The sequence below is a fragment of the Podarcis liolepis genome (assembly GCF_965112155.1).
Source record: "Podarcis liolepis genome assembly, chromosome: Z".
NCBI classification, from domain to species: domain Eukaryota; kingdom Metazoa; phylum Chordata; class Lepidosauria; order Squamata; family Lacertidae; genus Podarcis; species Podarcis liolepis.
In genome coordinates, this window is record NC_139570.1 from 29124224 (window position 1) to 29144371 (window position 20148).

Genomic DNA, 20148 nt, shown 5'->3' on the forward strand with positions numbered 1-20148 from the left:
TTATGTACAGCTTACATTAATATATGCATTTTTGTAGAAATTACATGGTTGGAGAACTGTACTGCAAAATTCAGAGGAGTATGAATATTGGAAGTCTGGTGGCGTTTTGGGTCAGATATTATTTAGTAAAGAAGAAGAGTTTGGATTTGATATCCCGCTTTATCACTCCCCTAAGGAATCTCAAAGTGGCTAACCTTCTCCTTTCCCTTCCTCTCCCACAACAAACACTCTGTGAGGTGAGTGGGGCTGAGAGACTTCAAAGTGTGACTAGCCCAAGGTCACCCAGCAGCTGCATTTGGAGGAGTGGAGACAAGAACCCGGCTCACCAGATTATGAGACTACCGCTCTTAATCACTACACCACACTGTGATTTAAGGAAGATTCACCTATAAATGCAAACTGAATCAAATATCTCCCCCATCCCTAATGAATACCTTAGGAGTTCTAATCATGCACCAAAAAATGCCCCAATTTAACTTTGCAAACAGGAGTGTTGTACAGGTGGTCTTGCAGTGATTAGCAACTGTTAAGTGGGCACTGGAGGGCATCCATTCACACCAATAGTTTTGATGCCACCACAGGACAAGGCCACTGGACTTTAAGACTGAGCTCATGGGTGTTAAAAGGCCAAGTTTGATGTCTCCAAAAATAAAGTGTGGATGAAATTATCAAGGCATTGTGGTGTGCACAGGTGCAATAGTATGCATTTACTTTTTTAAAAAAGCTCTCAACGAGTCTGTTTAATGGGGTGCAAGCTTTTACAAGTGTGTGTGTGTGTGTGTGTGTGTGTTTTAAAACCATAGAGTAGCCTGGCTTAGTAAGACCATACTAATGTACAGGCTCCAAGAAAGGGGCTTGCAGCCACTTTGATTCACCCCTGGTCTTCTCACTGTTGCACCACACTAAGCTAAACTGGAACACTGAGCTCCCTGAGTTCTAGCCATGGCCATGCTCCATTGTGCAGCAATGGAAGGAGCAGCGGGGAGCCTAGCAGCTGCTTGCTGTCATCTCAGTCTCTGCACATTGCTGTGATATTGCTAAGCTTGTTTTGCCAACCAGCTCAGTTACAGGTTGGGAGTGTGTGTGGAGATTGCCACCTAATTCATACAAATACCAGTAGAAAACCACATGGGGTAGAATATAACATCTGAACTATCCTAACAGTAGATTTAAATTGATTTTTTAAAATACAGTGGTACCTTGGGCTACATACGCTTCAGGTTACATACGCTTCAGGTTACAGACTTTGCTAACCCAGAAATAGTGCTTTGGGTTAAGAACTTTGCTTTAGGATGAGAACAGAAATCATGCTCTGGTGGCGCAGCAGCAGCAGGAGGCCCCATTAACTAAAGTGGTGCTTCAGGTTAAGAACAGTTTCAGGTTAAGAACGAACCTACGGAACGAATTAAGTACTTAACCGGAGGTACCACTCTATTGGCATGTCATAATGCGGGAAGTCCCACACCATTTGCCACTGTAAACCAGAGGGCTGGAAGATAAACAGGGTCATTCATTCAACATAATTATCTTCAACTTGGTTTTTTGGACTGGACTCCAATTCCCACTGCGAATCCCCGCGATAGGGTGAGCTTCTGTTGCTCAGTCCCTGCTCCTGCCAACCTAGCAGTTCAAAAGCACGTAAATAGGTACCGCTCCGGCGGAAAGGTAAACGGCATTTCCGTGCGCTGCTCTGGTTCGCCATGCTTAGTCATGCTGGCCACATGACCCGGAAGCTGTACACCGGCTCCCTCGGCCAATAAAGCGAGATGAGCGCCACAACCCCAGAATCGGTCATGACTGGACCTAATGGTCAGGGGTCCCTTTACCTTTACCCAATTCCCACCAGCCACTGCTTCCATGGCCAATGTCAAGGTGAGTGAGAGTTGTGGTCTAAAATATCTAGAGGGCACCCAGTGGCACAAAGCTGATCTAATGGAAGTTCCTGTGGGCTCATAGTTCCAACCTCCAAGGGAGATTAGCTTCTGTCTCTGCAGGACTCATTAAACTGGTCTTTCCTAGAACACGCGGAAACACACTCAGTAAGTCTTAACTGAGGGTGGGTCATTTTCAGGGTTACACTTTCTATACATAACGCCCCCCCGGATGCAAAAGTGAACTGTTTGCTTCTAATTCTGAAAGAAAAGAATGCTTGCAGGGTTGGAGGGGATCCAAAGGGCCACCTAGACCAACCCACTGCAATGAATTCGCCTTTTTCATCACAGCCATGTGTTCAGCTGTCAAGCCAATTGTCCATCACCCTATATAGTGCACCTGTAGATCTTTACATTTCCCCCTATTGAAATATAGAGGGTTTTGTGCTCCTGCTTTCAGTTCGTTGATTTGAATTGCTTATTGTCTATGTAAAGTATAATTCCTTTAATTTACACTGAAATGGGAATGCCTGTGTGTGTTTCAGGAAGCGTTAAACTGAATGATTCCCTTGAAGCTAAATTAAGAGCAAAAAGGGGGCTCTCTGAGCTGTCTTGATACTTAACTGTTCTCAGGTCGCTTTGACATGGTGTTTTAACCCTAGATTTCATGAGAGGTACTGAATTGCACCATCTTGGAAGTGGGGTGGCTGGAGTTCTGTTCTTAGAATCTTTGAGAATAAGGATTTAAATGACTTTCCTGGAGCTGCATAGTTTAAGGCAGGAAGTAGGCTGGAATGCAGGCTGTGAGGAGAGACAGATTTCTGCTAGGTCTGTTATAAATCTTTCATGTTTTGTAAGATGCTGAGTCTGTACCTTGGACTGACATATGCCTTATGGAACTGTTTGCATGTATCATCTGATGTTTCTGTTCTGTTTTGAGGAAGTTCTGAACAATCTAATGGGTCTAGACCAGGGGTCAGCAAACTTTTTCAGCAGGGGGCCGGTATACTGTCCCTCAGACCTTGTGGGGGGCCGGATTATATTTTGAAAAAGAAAAAGAAAAAAAGAAAAAATTCCTATGCCCCACAAATAACCCAGAGATGCATTTTAAATAAAAGCACACATTCTACTCATGTCAAAACACGCTGATTCCCAGACCATCCATGGGCCGGGTTTAGAGGGCAATTGGGCTGGATCTGGCCCCCGAGCCTTAGTTTGCCTACCCATGCTAGACAATGCTTCATTTCAAAAGAAGTCATTTTTTATGCAACCAGTCACTTCAAACTGTGCAATATTAATAACTGCAACAGTCTATAAATCAGCCTTCACCAGTCTGATGTTCTCCTGATGCTTTGGACTGCAACTCCCTTCAGCAGAACCGTCAGGCTGGCTGGGGCTGATGGGAGCAGGTATTGGAAGAAATTCACACTAAAATGCTGATGAGTTTCCACATGGACTATTAAAAAGAAAATTCAGAACTTGAATTAATGAGAAATTGAGAGAAGCCCAAACAGACATGATTTCATCCCTGCAGCTGGATGACAGTTGCAGGGGAAGAAGAGCTGGAAAGGACTATTGCCCCCATGTCCTTCTTGTGTGCAACTACTGTGGGGGGGGGGTATGGAGAAGCAGGTTGTGAGGAAAAAGAGGACCAAGGCAGCAGGATTCTGTCACCTCTCCAGGCAGTGACTGCAGAACCTGAAAATGGTTGCTGTTGGTACATTTATGTACATTGAGGTGCATTTTAGGAACTGTATTACTTTTCATGTCACTATAAATTGACGTGGCTTCCTCCAAACAGAATGGCCAGCCTTTTCTGTCCGGCCCCTGTTCTTGTGCTTTTAACAGCTGCTTGACCTGCAGACATTAACAGATGAAAATGCTGACGTCCTGAAAAATGGCTGGTTTCTACTGACCAAGATGCCATTAAAAACACAGCAGCTGGCCAGGTCAGTTTTTTCTGGTCAGTTGGCCATCCAACATTGTCATTACCTCCCACTGCCACACGCCCACACCCTAAATACTGTCCTGAAACTTATTCTTTGGTGATGGAAGTGAAAATTCATTTTCAGATACCCTTCCCAGCCCCCATCACAGAAATACAGTTCCCAGGGGTCCCTTGGGGAGAAGGAATGGCTGTTAAAGAAGTTTATGTCTACAACGCAGACACCCCAGGAGAGGGAAAGTGAGAAGTTTGTATTCAGTTCTCTTCGGGGATAAATGTTCGCAGATGTCCCCGTCCCCCCACACAAAACACACACACCAGTCTTAATGTTGCCTACTGAGAATTCCAGCACCTTTGCAATATCTTCTGTTCTCCAGGTTCTGCAGAAATCCCTAAAGCCCAAACCTCGAAACATGCATGTTCTCAGTTAGGAGAGCAGCAGCAAGTATTGGCAGGGTGGGAACACTGAGCCATTCCTGTCCACTAACCTTCAGAGGTAGCAGCAAGGCCTGACAATGTTTCCCCCTCAGGGCTCTGCCTTCTCAGAACTCACAGCCAGGGAGGTGCTGCTTAAAAGAAAGCCATGGATGGTTCCCTCTCATAGCGGCACACTCATCCCAGCTAGTGTGCATATTTCAAAAGAAAAACCCTCCCCAACACACCTCTAGGGTTGTTCAGGAACCATTTGTATAGGGGTTTGAAATTGTTTTATATGATTGAAAAATACCTGGCCTTTGCAAAGCATGTCAGAGTGGTCTGAGCCGCTCTTGTACACTATGCAGAAACCATTTGCCAGCACCTCTCAGGCAGGTGCCATTGCCATTATAAGAAAACTCATGGTGACATCCTGCACCTCTTTTTCTAGAAAAATAGCACTGGGTTTGTTGTATCTATAAAAGACAATAAAAATAATTAGATTTTTTTTTAAAAAAATCTTCCCCAACTATGGACCTGGAACCAAATTACATGGATAACCTGATGGGATTTCAGTGGCATGTACTGTAGCTTTATTTGCCTGGAACTCACTGGACTACAAAGGCAAGCACTGTTGGGATTTTTGACTACGTGCTATTTGATGCAGCTCGCCACAGAAGCAATTAAGGAGTTGGCCGAAGGCCAAGAATACTGAGCAGAGGGAGCTATTCTGCCTAGAGATATGGGACCTTGGATACAACTCTGCTGTAGGTAGATATCACCACATAGGCATGATGACTCATGACCTTCCTTGTTGGTTAGTAGGTTGGTCAGTGTGTGGCTTGAGAGTTCGTTGGAGTTTGTTCAGTGAGAAAGTTAAGATCCGTGTCTGTATCCTGTATATAGTAACTTGTGAGTCTGCTGTAAATAATAAACCCATAAGTAACCAAGTTACTGGTAGCAGCGTCTTGTTCCCATTTCACCCTGCCTGCAGCTGACTGCTTCTGGACAGTCTGCGTATGCTCAGCTATATTCAACAGGCTCTGGCTAAGATCTTTCAAAAGAAAAAACCCTCCCTAACACACCTCCAGGGTTGTTCAGGAACCATTTGTATAGGGGTTTGAAATTGTTTTATATGATTGAAAAATACCTGGCCTTTGCAAAGCATGTCAGAGTGGTCTGAGCCACTCTGGTACACTATGCAGAAACCATTTGCCAGCACCTCTCAGGTGGGTGCCATTGCCATTATAAGAAAACTCATGGTGACATCCTGCACCTCTTTTTCTAGAAGAATAGCACTGAGTTTGTTGTATCTATAAAAGACAATAAAAATAATTAGAAAAAAATAAAATAAAAATCTTCCCCAACTATGGACCTGGAACCAAAGTACATGGATAACCTGATGGGATTTCAGTGGCATGTACTGTGGCTTTGTTTTCCTGGAACTTACTGGACTACAATGGCAAGCACTGATGGAAGAGGCATCTGCCCAACTCCATGTTTGATTTATTTGTCCAGACCAGAAGCCTTATTAATGTTTTATATAGCTTTATACCTAGTTTTCAATGTCTCATGACATACAGCAGTACCTCGGGTTACATACGCTTCAGGTTACATGCGCTTCAGGTTACAGACTCCACTAACCCAGAAATAGTGCTTCAGGTTAAGAACTTTGCTTCAGGATGAGAACAGAAATCGTGCTCTGGCGGTGCGGCAGCAGCAGGAGGCCCCATTAGCTAAAGTGGTGCTTCAGGTTAAGAACAGTTTCAGGTTAAGTACAGACCTCTGGAACGAATTAAATACTTAACCCGAGGTACCACTGTACTTAAATTCCTCTTTGAAATAATTTCTGCATGCTTGAGTAATGCGGTAAGGTTTGACCCAGTGCTATTAAGAAATTGGAAACATTTGGGGAGGGCCTGCTTGAGATGCAACCACAGGCAACTGACCGATTGCTTCGTTTGCTCCTCCTGCCTTCACTTGCCTTTTCTGCAATAGGTTTTTTTTTAATATAATGTGTCTTTGTATGTCATTTTCACTAATATATGCATTTTGTGCACATTACCCCTCAATATGTGCATTTTTGGAAGCATTATTTGGCTGTAAAACTGCATCATGCAATTCGGATAAATGTGAGTTTTGAAGGATGGTTGTGTTTTGGTTCTCATATTGTTTCCAAGAGTAAGAATTTGATAGATCTGGCTTTAAATGTGAATGAAATATAAGTTCTCCCCAATCCCTGCTCATGAATGGGAAAGTTAGTGCTTGGTTTGAACAAGAATAAAACTGCCCCAAGGTGACAAGATCAATCTGCCCATATTGACGAGCAGCCTTGGGGCTCCCGCCAGTTGGCTCCTGCCAAAAAAATCTGCGCAGTTTTTGGTGCTGCACCACCCCTCCTCTTCCCCCTCCTCTGCATCACATGGCCCCCCACTCAGAATTTTGGGTGGAAAGTGGAAGAGTCCCTAAGACCCTCATGTGTATGTGTTGTGGACAGGGTGAGGGAGGAGGAGGCAAGTGACTACTGTTGGGGAGGAGAGGTGAAGCAGTCATGGCGGCGAGCGAAGGTAAGCCAGGGCCCACCAGTGGGGTTGTTGGATGTGGAAAGTGGTGAGCCCCAAAGAAGAGAAGGGGTGCTGTCCAGTGAGAAGGGGAGGTGGATGCATCTCCAGAGGGGGTGGGGAGGCATTGCAAGTGTGTTGAGGGTCCAGGTCCTGTCCCAATTTGCATCATCAGGATGTTGGAGGGTATGTCACAGTAGCACTGTTAAAGCCAAGTTGCACGCAGGCCAGTACCTCCAGCAGGTTCCCCAGTAGCAAAAGAGAGGAAGGTGCCTCTGGGTCCTGCTATTGGAGATCCCCAGCTCCAGATCTCTGGTGCCTGGCCCCAACATGTGTGCTGTGTGCTGGGTACCTTTCTGCTGCTCTTGAGCAAAATTCGCACCATGCATTTAAAGCAGGCATGGCCAAACTTGGCCCTCCAGCTGTTTTGGGACTACAATTCCCATCATCCCTAGCTAGCAGGTCCAGTGGTCAGGGATGATGGGAACTGTAGCCCCCGAAGAGCTAGAGGGCCAAGTTTGGCCATGCCTGATTAAAGCATTGCAATAGCACTTTTAAAAAGCCATGGCTTCCCCCAAAGAATGCTGGGAAATGTAGTTAAGGGTGCTGAGGGTTGTGAGGAGACCCCCCCCATTACCCTTCCAGAAGGACAAGGATCCTGGGAAGTGTAGTTTGTTCAGAGTTCTTAGAGATGTTATGAGTCCTCTTAGTTTCCTCACAAAAAATAAATAAGCTGGCCATTGCTGGTGTGCAATGCCTGCCACCAGTAGATTGAAAAGTTGCATGTGGCATCTTAAAAACCTGGGAAAAGTAAGCCTTCAGTTGGTGCCACAAAGGTAACACTGATGCAGCCAGGAATCCTTCCCTGCGGAGCAAAGCCCAGAGGCAACAACAGAACACATCCTTGGATCTCTCCCTCCCTCCCTCTCTCACACATAAGCACATTTTGGGCAATCTTATCAAAATATAAACTGTTTTAAGTGCTTCCAAGTATTCTTGCTTAGCATCTCATGTTACCATACATAATTTCCTTGGCAGGGCTGTTGTACCTTCAGGGCCACGTAACAGGCCAGGCCTTCTCACCACTGCGCCCAAGAAAAACCCTTCACCTGCTATACTTCTGCCTGTTCTGCAGCTTTTCACGGCTGCATCTTTCCCCCACAAGTCCAGAGAAGTACTGATGAGGAAGTCTGCACCTGCTGACTTTAAAAAAGGGCAGATTCTTCCCATCAAAGCTTTGCAGTGTGCTGTGCCACCAGCCATCCTGCGGCTCCTGACCATTCTGCTTCGGCCCCCAACTCCTGTCCAGGTGGCATCACTGTGGAACAGTGTTCTGCTGCTCACATGGAGAGGAAAGACAATCTCTTATTCAAGTAGGCACACATGATGAAGATCAGGATACTCCATGCTTTCTTATTTTAAAAAAGTCAAAGCAGCAACTAGGGAGGCAGCTTCAGTAGTGGGAGGGGGCTTTAACCTTTCCCTCCCAAACCTTTTACTTGATCTAAATCACCCTCAGAAGTTGCCAGCAGTGTCTCTTTCCTCCCCCCACCCTAGAAAGAAACTTCTAAGCCGCAGCACAGGGGTGCAAGTAAAGTGATGGAACAGAAATCACAAAGACAAATGTAAGCTCAGAATTGCTCAAAATTCAATTTTTATTTAAAGTGGGAAATACCCTCAGATAATGGCAAATGCCCTCAGATCATGACAAATGCCCTCAGATAATAGTAAGTGCCCTCAGATAATGGCAAACGCCCTCAGATAATGACAAACACCCTCAGATAATGACAAACACCCTCAGATAATGACAAATGTCTTCAGATAACACCAGACAATGATTCCTTCTTCACCACACACATCAGTCTGGTTTGGGAATAGGATTCAGTACGCCTCATTCAGTGGTGGGAACACATCCTGAATCACAGCCTGGACGTCCGCTGGATGGGAAAGAAGATAAGAAAAGTGAGTCTTCCTTACAACCAGGCCCAGACTTATCCCCGGGCATTCTTAGACAGGTAATGCCCCCTCCCATGCCCTGGCAAAGCCCAGACCATTGGGGGTCCACCACTTGGAGCCAGCATCCCCATAGCATCTGGGAACAGCTGTTCACTCTCCACCTTGCTTGGGGGCTTTGAGGCAGGGCTGGGATTTCAAACTGAGCTGTGTTACAGGAACCAGGTGTGTTACAGCAAAGAAGTGAGCCCTCCTCAGACCCCAGTTAGGCTGCCAAGGATGGCTTTGGGGTGGAGAGTGAGCCCTGTGGGTTTGTTCTGTGCTTGCAGAATGGAGTACTTGCCTTCGCTGATGTTTAGGAACAGTGGAGTGAGCTCCTCGGGGAGAACCCTTATTATGACCCCAGGCTGTAGAATGAAGAAAAGTCTGAATTAGGTCTTTTTTAAACCCCAAAGCATCTACTAAACCCCACTTCCTTGCCTCCAAGGACCTCTGTTGGCTCTGCTGACTAGTAGGTGGAGGCCAAAGGGCAGCACCAAAGAAGTGCACAAAAAACTACAGTACCACCTGAATAATCCTGGACACACTGGGAGACCATGTTACTTCTCTGCCCAACTTGGATATCTCCTTCACTGAGATAGTCTTTTGTAAGCCACTTTGAGAAACCTCTCTGGCCCATAAAACAGATACTTACAGTCAGATGATTGTATTTCATAGCGTTTGCCAGCAGGATGGTAATACTGCTGGTAGCCAGCGCTCTTTCAAGCACATCATCTGAATTGAAAAAATGGGCCAGCGTCTGTGGGAGGAAAAAGCACCTTAGTATCAGGGGGCTGGTTTGAGCTACAGAGGCAAGCTACCAGTTCCACTGTGGACTCTCCCCCACTATCTGAGGGAGATCCTTTGTTCAATGTTCCAGACAGCTCAAAAAGGCTATCTCCCAAGTCACTGAGCCCCAAATTTGCTTTGCCCCCCCCCCGGCTGCTGCACCCAGGTGGAGACTGAAGAAAGGGCCTTGGCAAGGGTGGCCCCCTGTCTGAGTGGCCTGCCCTTCCCCAGCGTGTCAGGGGACACCCATGCTCTGAGTTTGTGATGCTGCCTGATCAAGCTTTTATGCCAGCAGGCTCTGCTGAATTGAATCAATACCCTCGTCCCACCAACACACTTACCTCCAAGAGGGTTCTTAGGCACTGAGCGGTTGGGTCCTCAGTCAGCAGGCGCCTCACAATTGCATGAAACAGCTGCTTGAGAGCCTGGTGGTGAAAACCATTTTCACAGAGGTGGATTCACAGATTCACAGGAGGAGATGATGTGGAAAGACATGGGGGGTGAGAATAGTTAACAGATTTTTAGCATTGGATAAGGGTGATACTGAAGCAAACTGGCAAAATAGAGACAAATGCCAGCTTCAAATGAGACTAAGAGTTTTCACTCATAGACAAATAATGAGGCAAAATTCACTTTCTGAATGGAGATGACGTTAAAAAAACCCAGTGAAACCAAAAGCATTATCTGTGTAGCTAAGCTTATGGTCTCGCTGAAAAATTAGTAAGAAATGAAAAGATGTGCAAACTTTTCAGGAGATAAATTGAACCAATAGAAGTCAAGAGTAATGATCAAAGCTACAAAGAATTTACCTCCCTGTCAGCATTGCTCAGTCCAGGAATGTGAGCAATTGGAAAAAGCATCCCACGGATGATGGCCCTTTTCCTAACAACCGCATATGCTGGTCTCACGAAGCTGTCACAATGAAGCAGAAAATATGAGATTGAATTTCCCAAAGTCCTATGGATGATTTTCAGGCTTGTTGGGAACCCCACAGCCTCTAATTTTGGACCTCTCAAGCATGTACATTTAAAAGCTACACAACCCACTGAAAAACTAATCCCATGTCAGACAGCTCCCTATTGACCCATCAAGTCCCAGCTTCCGTTAAGGAAGGGGAGAGATTGGGGGAGGGGATACATCCAGCCCTGGAAGCATAAAAGCCACCCATGATTTTTCTTTTCTTTTTTAGAGACAGAAGTTTCCATTGCTCCATCCTGCCTACCCTATCAGCTTGTTGTCAAGCTCAAGATGGCACTCTTGGCCCATTTATCCAGTCCCTGCTATTTCCCTGTGTTTTGATTCATCCCTCTCAGTCTAAATTGCCAGCTGCTGACTGCCCTTTCCTCAAGCAGCTCACAAACACCCCACTTTGCCATTTCTAATTCCCAATTGCACAAACAATGCCAACACAACAACATACGTGAGGCAGATGACGTCATTCATTCCCCTTTTCAATACTTTGAAGGGGACCGGAAACATGTACCATCTCTCCATGATGTCCTGAGAAGAGTTCAAAGAGCAGAAGAGCAAAGTTAGTTCCCCATGGAATTCAGGGGGGCTGCTCCAGCCCCAGATTCAGGGGTTGACTTCAATTGCAGTTGGAATGCCTGTCCCAAATGCCTGCAAATTCTTCTTCTTTGCCAGACCCACAAACTTCCTTTTCACAGACCATTCCCCAAACCCCACCCCCATCCCTTCTGCCTACCTCCCCAATGGATTTCTCATCCTGAATCTCACTTACCAAAATGACCTTGGTCACAGGATCTTTCTGATACACCACGGCATTAGGAGCCACATTACGGGTTTGATCACATGTGAAGTGCACACAAAAGAGGAAAAAATAATCCCTGGCCAGATCCTGAAAGTGGAAAAAGTCAGGTTTTTAATCAGGAATGGACTTTCTCAACCTCACACCTGTGAAAGCCATGGGGGGGGGGGGAAGGATTGCTCCTGGATCCCAGGAGACAAACATCAAAACCGGCATTTTCCTGGCCTAGTGGGTGGGGGGAGGCAAGGGGGGGACTGTGCTTAGGGGGGTCTTGTACCTGCTCCCACAGACACTAACCTGGAGAGCGGTTTCAACTGCCTCTTCCAGCATTTCTGCAACTGAAAGAGGAGAAAAGGATGTGAAGGAAGGTTCATCCATCTATTTACATCTCATGCATCAATTTCTTACTAAACCTCTTGCTACCACTCTTAGGCCTCTTCAGAGGACCTCTTCAGATACCCTCTCTGCTCCCCGTCTCCATCCCCCCATTCTCTCACATCTCCCCTTCACTTTGGCCAAGCCCCCACCTCCTTCCCTCCCTCTCTCCTGCTTGTCTCTCTTTTCTTTCTTTAATGTATTGTGGATTTATTCTGCACTGTAAGGCTAGTGGTGTATAAAATGGCACGTGGAGTGGAGAGACTGGAGAGAGAGGGGCTTCTTGTCATGTCCAGTGGGGTCATACAGTGAAACTGGTGAGTGGAAGATTACAAGCAGACCAGAGAAAGGACTTTTCCACACATTGCTGAAGGATGGAACTCCCTGCCACTAGATAAGGGGATGGCTGCCATATGGGACAAAATAGAGAAATTTGTGGCAAATAAGGTCATTGGCAGCTAAATATTTCCCCCAGGAAAAGAGACAGCATGTTTTTCAATAGAACCAGTTGTTGGGGATCACGGTTCCTGACTTTGCCCTAAATATCTGGTTGGCCACTAGGGGAGCAGACTGCTGGACTAGAAGGGCCACTAATTTGCTCTTGCATGGCTCTTACAGAGAAGCCTGAGCATCAGCCACCTTCTTATAAGACTCCTTGCTCTCATCCTGACCTCTCCACAAAACAAGACACCTCCCCAACAGCACCTTCACCTAACCTCCCTTCCCAGGCAGATCTACTACAACAACACATGCACCACTTTCACATACTTGTAGAAGAGATCCTTAAAGCGGTGACCTTAAAGGAGTGACCTCTGCAATCCCAATACAGTAGGCTTTGCGGGTGGTTAAAGCTAGAAGAGATGGGGGAGAGGTGAGAATGAGACCCAGAGCCAGAAATATTGTGGGGAGAATTGTCCCCTGTGGAGACCACAAAACCACTGCAGAATAGCCCAAACAGAAAAAAATGTGCAGCCTTCTCTGTTTCAAACTATTGAATGGCAGTTCAGTGAAATGGCCTCTAGCATTTCCAACACATCAGCATCTCTGGAGAGGGGCTGCTAAAGCCTCCACTCTCCACTGATTCAATGAAGGCACAATGATAGCCCCACCAATCTTGGCCAAAGCCACATTCATCAACTGCCCATCAGGGTTCAATTTTGCTCAGCAGCCACACAATGAAACCGCTTGCACCATTCCAGCTTGCACCATAAAAAAATCCCCCAACAAGGTTTGATTTTACTCAATAGCCACACAGCGAAACAGTTTCCATCATCACAGCTTGCACCAATTTTTTTTTAAAAAAAAACAAACCATCCAGAAACAAACCACTCTATGGATATAAGAAACATAATGACCAATATAGAATATATAGAAATTGATACTGTACACACACACACACACACACACACACAATTATTAGCAATTGAATGTTATTTGCACATGCACTCATAAGTAGCATTGTCAAAGGAATGAGGGGCTGCTACAGCCTCCACTCTCCACTGATTCAATGAAGGCACAATGATAGCCCCACCAATCTTGGCCAAAGCCACATTAATCAACTGCCCATCAAGGTTCGATTTTGCTCAGTAGCAACACAGTGAAACAGCTCAGTGAAACAGCTCAGCGGCAATACAGTGAAACTGCTTGCACCATTACAGCTTGCACCATGAAAACCCCCCATCAAGGTTTGATTTTACTCAATAGGAACACAGTGAAACAGTTTCCACCACCACAGCTTGTACCATTAAAAAAACCCGCAGACACAAATCACTCTTTTTAAGAATATACAAAACTTAGTGGAAATGGAAAATGAAATGATATCATGACCAATATAGGATTTACACAGAAAATAGAAAATTAAGCCTATAGAAATTTATACAAGATTAGAAATACATATATAATTAAACTGAATATGATTTGGACTTGTACCAATAAGTGGCAAGGTAAAAGGTAGAGGTAAAGGACCCCTGGCCAGTTAAGTCCAGTCAAAGACGACTAGCACTATCAAAATAATTAAAGTAAATATAACTCCCATCTGCCCACCCCACCTCCCCAAGCCCATCTAGTTGGGAAATAAATTAAAGTCCCTAACATAAATGGGGAAAAACCAACAACCCATTCTTACCTACCTCAAGGCAATGATCCAAGCCTCACAGCACACCAGACAAAGTGAAGCAGATATAGCAAGGAAGGAAGGAAGAAACCAACCAACCACACCTCCAGAAAATCACACCCCCAAAAGAACCACCTACATCAGTGACGTGACTGAGGCGTGTGTCCTTCCAGGCAAAGCAGAGGAGTAAACTTCGGTCCTACTGTATCTACAACTTCCTGGGCTTTGACATGCATCCAGTCAGCTTTGAACTTGTTTCTCAAAACAAAATGAGCTCACTCATTTGTTTAGAAGGAATGGCGGCGTTTACTGCCACTCTAATCAAGAAGCCAAGGTCTCCAGCAGCCTTATCAAAAACTAGAAATATGTGTACTAAGTTCCAAGGAACATCTGCAGATGAAACACCAGCTTGCCCCAATACTGTGTTTTTGAGATTCATCATGGCTACTTTAAAGTGCACAGTACAGCAAACCTTCCAAGTTTAGGAGAAGGCCTGTAGATCAGGAAGGGCTGGGGAAGAAATAAAAAACCGTGCAGCTTCTAGTTTTATAGTCCTGTTTCATCGTTTATCCTAATAACAACAAACCTTCTTCCAAGACATGCACAATATAGAAGAGTCTTTCTATATAAGAACACAAGTACAAAAATCCTGAATATAAAAGGAAGGACATTTCAATAGTGAAAAGGTGACTTTTCTTTTCTTCTTTTTAACTTTCGTGCACCAAACTATACTCAACCTAGGAAAAAAGGGGGAATCAGTGTGTTTTTCTATGGTTGCCACAGGCACACAGTGGGGGAGGGGAGGCTGAGGGGTTTGTGCACCCAACTGCCTCTCCCCCCTGAGAGAGGGAGACACCTACCTTCCAACGTTTCCCCAATGAAAATAGGGACGTCCTATTCCATGATAATAATAATCATAGAATCTTAGAGTTGGAAGGGACCCTGAGGATCATCTAGTCTAACCCCCTGCAATGCAGGAATCTCAGCTAAAGCATCCATGAAAAATGGTCATCCAACCTCCGCTTATAAACCTCCAAGGAAGGAGAGTCAACAACCTCCCAAGGGAGTCTGTTCCACTGCTGAACAGCTGTTACTGTCAGAAAGTTCTTCCTGATGTTTAGTCGGAATCTGCTTTCTTGCAACTTGAAGCCATTGGTTCTACTCTCCAGATCAGGAGAAAACAAGCGTGCTCCCTCCTCCAAAACCCTTAAGAGATTTGAAGATGGCTATCATATCTCCTCTCAGTCTCCTCTTTTCCAGGCTGAGCATACCCAGCTCCTTGAAGCGCTCCTCATAAGGCTTAGTTTCCAGACCCTTGATCATCTTGGTTGTCCTCCTCTGTGCACGTTCCAGCATCTGTCTTTAATTGTGGTGCCCAGTATTCCAGGTGTGGTCTGACTAAGGCAGAATAGTGGTCCTATTACTTCCCTTGATCTGAACACTATACTTCTGTTGATGCAGCCTAGAATAGCATTAGTTGTTTTTGCTGCTGCATCACACTGTAGACTCATGTTAAGCTTGTGACCCACCAAAACCCCTAGATCCTTTTCACATGTACTGTTAGTAAGCCAGGTGTCCCCCCATCCTCTATTTATGCATCTGGTTCTTCCTGCCTAAGTGCAGAACCTTACAGTTGTCCCTACTGAAATTCATTTTGTTCGCTTGTACCTAGTTCTCCAGTCTGTTAAGGTCATTTTGAATTCTGATTCTGCCTCTGCTGAATTAGCTACCCCTCCCAGTTTGACGTCCTCTGCAAATTTGATGAGCATCCCCTCAATTCCTTCATCAAAGTAATTTATAAAGACATTGAACAACAATGGGTTCATCTTCCAGAATGATGAGGAACCATTAATGAGTACTCTTTGGGTTCAGTCAGTCAACCAGCTACAAATCCACCTTACAGTTACCTCGTTCAACCCATATTTTACCAGCTTCCTCATGAGAATATCATGGGGGACTTTGTCAAAAGCCTTACTGAAGTCAAGATACATTATGTTCACAGCATTTCCCTGATCCACCAAATTTGTAATTCCATTAACAAAAGAAATCAGATTGGTCTGGCATGACTCCTTCTGCAGCCACACCAGTTTCTTAGATGCTGCCCACTTTTCTTTCTTGTTTTTCTTTCTTGTTTTATTATTTACACCCCAGCCAATCTGGGTAGCTTCCAACATACCGTATTTTTCGCCCTATAGGACGCACTTTTTCCCCTCCAAAAATGAAGGGGAAATGTGTGTGCATCCTATGGGGCGAATGCAGGCTTTCCCGGGCTTCCTGCAGCTCTGCGCCACCCTCGCGATCCCGGCGCGAAGCCTCATGGGGCTCCAGAGGGTGGCGCGGAGCTGCCTGCGCTCCAGGGCTTCTTGCAGCTCTGCGCCACCCTCCGGATCCCGACGCGAAGCTGCGCAGGGCTCCGGAGGGTGGCGCGGAGTTGCCTGCGTTCCCGGGCTTCCTGCACTCTGCGCCACCCTCCCGATCCCGGCGCGAAGCCGCATGGGGCTCCAGAGGGTGGCGCAGAGCTGCCTGCGCTCCAGGGCTTCTTGCAGCTCCGCGCCACCCTCCGGATCCCGGCGCGAAGCTGCGCAGGGCTCCAGAGGGTGGCGCGGAGTTGCCTGCGCTCCAGGGCTTCCTGCAGCTCCATGCCACCCCCCCCCATCCCGGCGTGAAGCCGCGCGGGGCTCTGAAGGGTGGCGTGGAGCTGCCTGCACTCCAGGGCTTCCTGCAGCTCTGCGCCACCCTCGCGATCCCGGCGCGAAGCCGCATGGGGCTCCAGAGGGTGGCGCGGAGCTGCCTGCGCTCCAGGGCTTCTTGCAGCTCCGCGCCACCCTCCGGATCCCGGTGCGAAGCTGCGCAGGGCTCCGGAGGGTGGTGCGGAGTTGCCTGCATTCCCGGGCTTCCTGCAGCTCTGCGCCACCCTCCCGGCGCGAAGCCGCATGGGGCTCCAGAGGGTGGCACAGAGCTGCCTGCGCTCCAGGGCTTCTTGCAGCTCCGCGCCACCCTCCGGATCCCGGCGCGAAGCTGCGCAGGGCTCCAGAGGGTGGCGCGGAGCTGCCTGCGCTCCAGGGCTTCCTGCAGCTCCATGCCACCCGCCCCATCCCGGCGTGAAGCCGCGTGGGGCTCTGAAGGGTGGCGCGGAGCTGCCTGCGCTCCAGGGCTTCTTGCAGCTCCGCGCCACCCTCCGGATCCCGGCGCGAAGCCGTGCGGGGCTCTGGAGGGTAGCGCAGAGCTGCCTGCATTCCGAAGCCTGGTGCGCGCTGAAGAGCGCCCCCGGGCTTTGCGCACCTCTCCGCAAGCCTGGGGAGACCAGCGCGGCTCCCTAGGCTTGCAGATAGCAGGCTGTTCTGGGGGCTGGGGTCGGGGGAAGCTCGGGCTTCGCCCGCGCCTGCCCCGTGCCTGGGGAGGGATTTTTTTTTCTTTATTCCCCCCCCCCCAAAAAAATAGGTGCGTCCTATGTGGCGGTGCATCCTATGGGGCGAAAAATACGGTATATAAAAACATAATACAGTCATATCTCATGTTACGTCCGCTTCATGTTACGTTCTTTCAGGTTACGTCCCATGGCGACCTGGAAGTACCGGAAAGGGTTACTTCCAGTTTTCGCCACTTGTGCATGTGCAGAAGCACAAAATGACATCACGCGCATGCGCAGAAGCAGCAAATCACGACCCGGGTGTGCGCAGATGCGCCGCTGTAGGTTGTGCTCTTTTCATGTTGCGAACGGGCCTCTGGAACAGATCTAGTTCGCATCCAGAGGTACCACTGTAAAACATTAAAACACGTCCCTATGCAGCGCTGCCTTCAGATGTCTTTTAAAGGTTGTTTATCTGCTTGGCTTGGGGGTCACAAACCTCCATATCCTCCAACGTTTCTCTCATGAAAATAGGGACGTCCCAAGGAAAAGCAGGACATTCTCGGATCAAATCAGAAACCTGGACAACCTGGACGGCCTCTGTAAATCTGGGGCTGTCCCTGGAAAATAGGGACACCTGGAGGCTCTGAAGACATAGGAATAAGAGATGTGGCTGTCAGGTGGGGAGCAAAGGGCTTCTACAGTCGAGGAGAAGAGCAGATGGATGGAGGAGGCAGTGATGACACAAGCTGCAGCGGGCAGATCTGCCACCCCTCCCAGGCGGTCCAGATCCAGCATCCACAGCAGATTCTTCCACTCTGCTTCATGCAAAGGCCGGCTCAGGGATCACATACCCTCCAACATTTCTCCAATGAGAATAGGGACATACATGACCCGGAAGCTGTACACCGGCTCCCTCGGCCAATAAAACGAGATGAGCGCCTTAACCCCAGAGTCGGTCATGACTGGACCTAATGGTCAGGGGTCCCTGTACCTTTAAGGATTAGGATCAAATCAGAAACCGGGAAGGCTTCTCTAATTCAGGACACCTGGAGGGTCTGCTGTGGACCAGGCAGGAGAAAAAGGTTCTGTTAACAATGATGCCTCTGGAAGGGTCTCCACCCTGCAACAACTCACCAAACACTTGCGGGGGGGGGGGAGGCACTCATGTTTGGGGTAGGCCCTTAGAAGCCTACAGAGATCAGAAGAAAATCCTCAGAGCTGGAAATTTGACAGCACTAATGCAAGAGAGTATTATATAGTCAAGAAGCTTCACACAATGTGCAACATAAACTACAACAAAGCTTTGGAACTTTAGAAGCCACAGTGAGGAACTTTAGAAGCCACAGAAGCAGGCAACATGGCCTACGAAGTTGGAAAATAGCCTTGCACTCTGCAGAAACACCTGCATCTCTCCCCCACCCCCCGGAACGTAATTTCAGAGGAAAGATAAGATATGCCTGACTGTCTTTGGGTAATGTCCTTGAAGCAGAATTGCAAAGAAATCCAGCAACTTATCTTCCTTTTTTCCGGACAAGAAAAAGAGATAAATCTAGCAGGAACCCTTTACAAGACCAAACTGAAAACAACATGGTAGCTTCCCTAAAACCTACTAATGAGAAAGAGATAGAAAACAACATTGCTCTCCATAATGAATTTGGTTCTAATGGAGGGACAGATCACAGATATTAGGGAACACCTGGCTGCCATCACAGAAACTGCAAACCCTACCAAAGTACCATATTTTTCCGTGTGTAAGACAACCCCATTTTTTTGAACCCCAAATTAAGAAATAAATATTTCTTGAGTTGTTCAGCTTTTTTTTTTTGCAGAGGTTGCCAAAAATTGTTGAGCTTCTTAGAGGGGAGGTTGTTGCCACCAATCATTCACCTGCCCTAATGTATAAGACAACCCCAATTGTTGCCTTTAAAAAAAAAAAAAGCAAAAGACATTGTCTTATACAGCGGTACCTCGGGTTAAGAACTTAATTCATTCTGGAGGTCCGTTCTTAACCTGAAACTGTTCTTAACCTGAGGTACCACTTTAGCTAATGGGGCCTCCCGCTGCCAACACGTGATTTCTGTTCTCATCCTGAGGTAAAGTTCTTAAGCTGAGGTACTATTTCTGGGTTAATGGAGTCTGTAACCTGAAGCGTCTGTAACCCGAGGTACCACTGTACAACAATTGTAAATACGTTATTCAGCCAGAAGTATGAAAGACAGATCAGTCTCTTCAATCTCACTCCAACTTGCTTTTGCTGAATCACATGCCTGCTACTTTTTGTGTGAAGACAAGTCTAGCCTAATGCTTCTAACATGTACTGTATTTTTCGCTCTATAACACGGCCCCACGCACATAGTTTTTAGAGGAGGAAAACAAGAAAAAAAATATTCTAAACGAAACAGTGGATGTATGACTTTTGTGGTTCATGCTGTGGCCACAGACATGTGATCTGACAGTGAGTTTGGGGTAGCCCAATGCAAAAATCCTGAGGATCCATGTGGATCCATGCTTTGTAACCACGTTTTTGCACCACTGTGGCCCCAGGCAACAGTGGGTGTGTGATGTTTTTGGTGCAAGCTGTAGCCATGGACATGCTATGTGATCTTATGGTGAATTTGGGGTGACCCAGTGCAAAAATCCTGAGGATCCATGTGGATCCGTGCTTTGTAACCAGGCTCTCTGTCCCTCTCTTCTCCCCACTCAGTGGCTCTTCTCCCGCTTTGCTGTTTCAAAGCGAGCAAAGCGAGCCACGGAGGAGGGAAGGAAGGGGAACCATGGATCCTCTGCTCACGACTGCAGAAGATCCCCCCGCCATCCGTAGGCATTCGCTCCATAACACGCACAGACATTTCCCCTTACTTTCAAGGGGGGGGGGGAGTGAGTGTTATGGAGCAAAAAATACGGTAGTTAAGCTGTTTTCTTTTTTGTATGTGATATATTCAGTTTTCACTTGATTCCCCCCCTTTTT

The 20148-nt window shown here is 47.0% G+C and overlaps 2 protein-coding genes and 1 long non-coding RNA gene across 4 annotated transcripts in view; 1 reads left to right on the forward strand and 2 right to left on the reverse strand.

Moving 5' to 3' along the window:
• The window catches only part of LOC310698411, a 162426-nt gene that overhangs the window by 27983 nt on the left and 114295 nt on the right, over positions 1-20148 (reverse strand). The gene's annotated exons all lie outside the window — the stretch shown is intronic.
• Positions 1-20148, forward strand: part of LOC310698302 (uncharacterized protein) — a 74332-nt gene that overhangs the window by 26325 nt on the left and 27859 nt on the right. The gene's annotated exons all lie outside the window — the stretch shown is intronic.
• LOC310698313 (uncharacterized protein) lies at positions 8420-18993 on the reverse strand. Its single transcript, XM_083485411.1, has 10 exons — positions 18917-18993; positions 12484-12566; positions 11638-11678; positions 11314-11430; positions 10993-11072; positions 10382-10484; positions 9914-9997; positions 9439-9543; positions 9088-9151; positions 8420-8728 (listed from the first exon to the last, which is right to left on the reverse strand). Exons 3-10 carry the CDS (start codon positions 11668-11670, stop codon positions 8673-8675), a joined length of 642 nt encoding a protein of 213 aa, XP_083341537.1. The 5' UTR covers positions 11671-11678; positions 12484-12566; positions 18917-18993; the 3' UTR covers positions 8420-8672.

What these genes read in the sequence shown, in the direction of transcription:
- LOC310698313 (XM_083485411.1), bottom strand. Translation starts at nt 11,670, where the DNA reads ATGCTGGAAGAGGCAGTTGAAACCGCTCTCCAG. An exon ending in CTGTGACCAAGGTCATTTTG is followed by an intron (nt 11,073 to 11,313) that starts GTAAGTGAGATT and finishes AACTCTTCTCAG; the next exon opens with GACATCATGGAGAGATGGTA. An exon ending in TGAGCAATGCTGACAGGGAG is followed by an intron (nt 9,998 to 10,381) that starts GTAAATTCTTTG and finishes TTTCACCACCAG; the next exon opens with GCTCTCAAGCAGCTGTTTCA.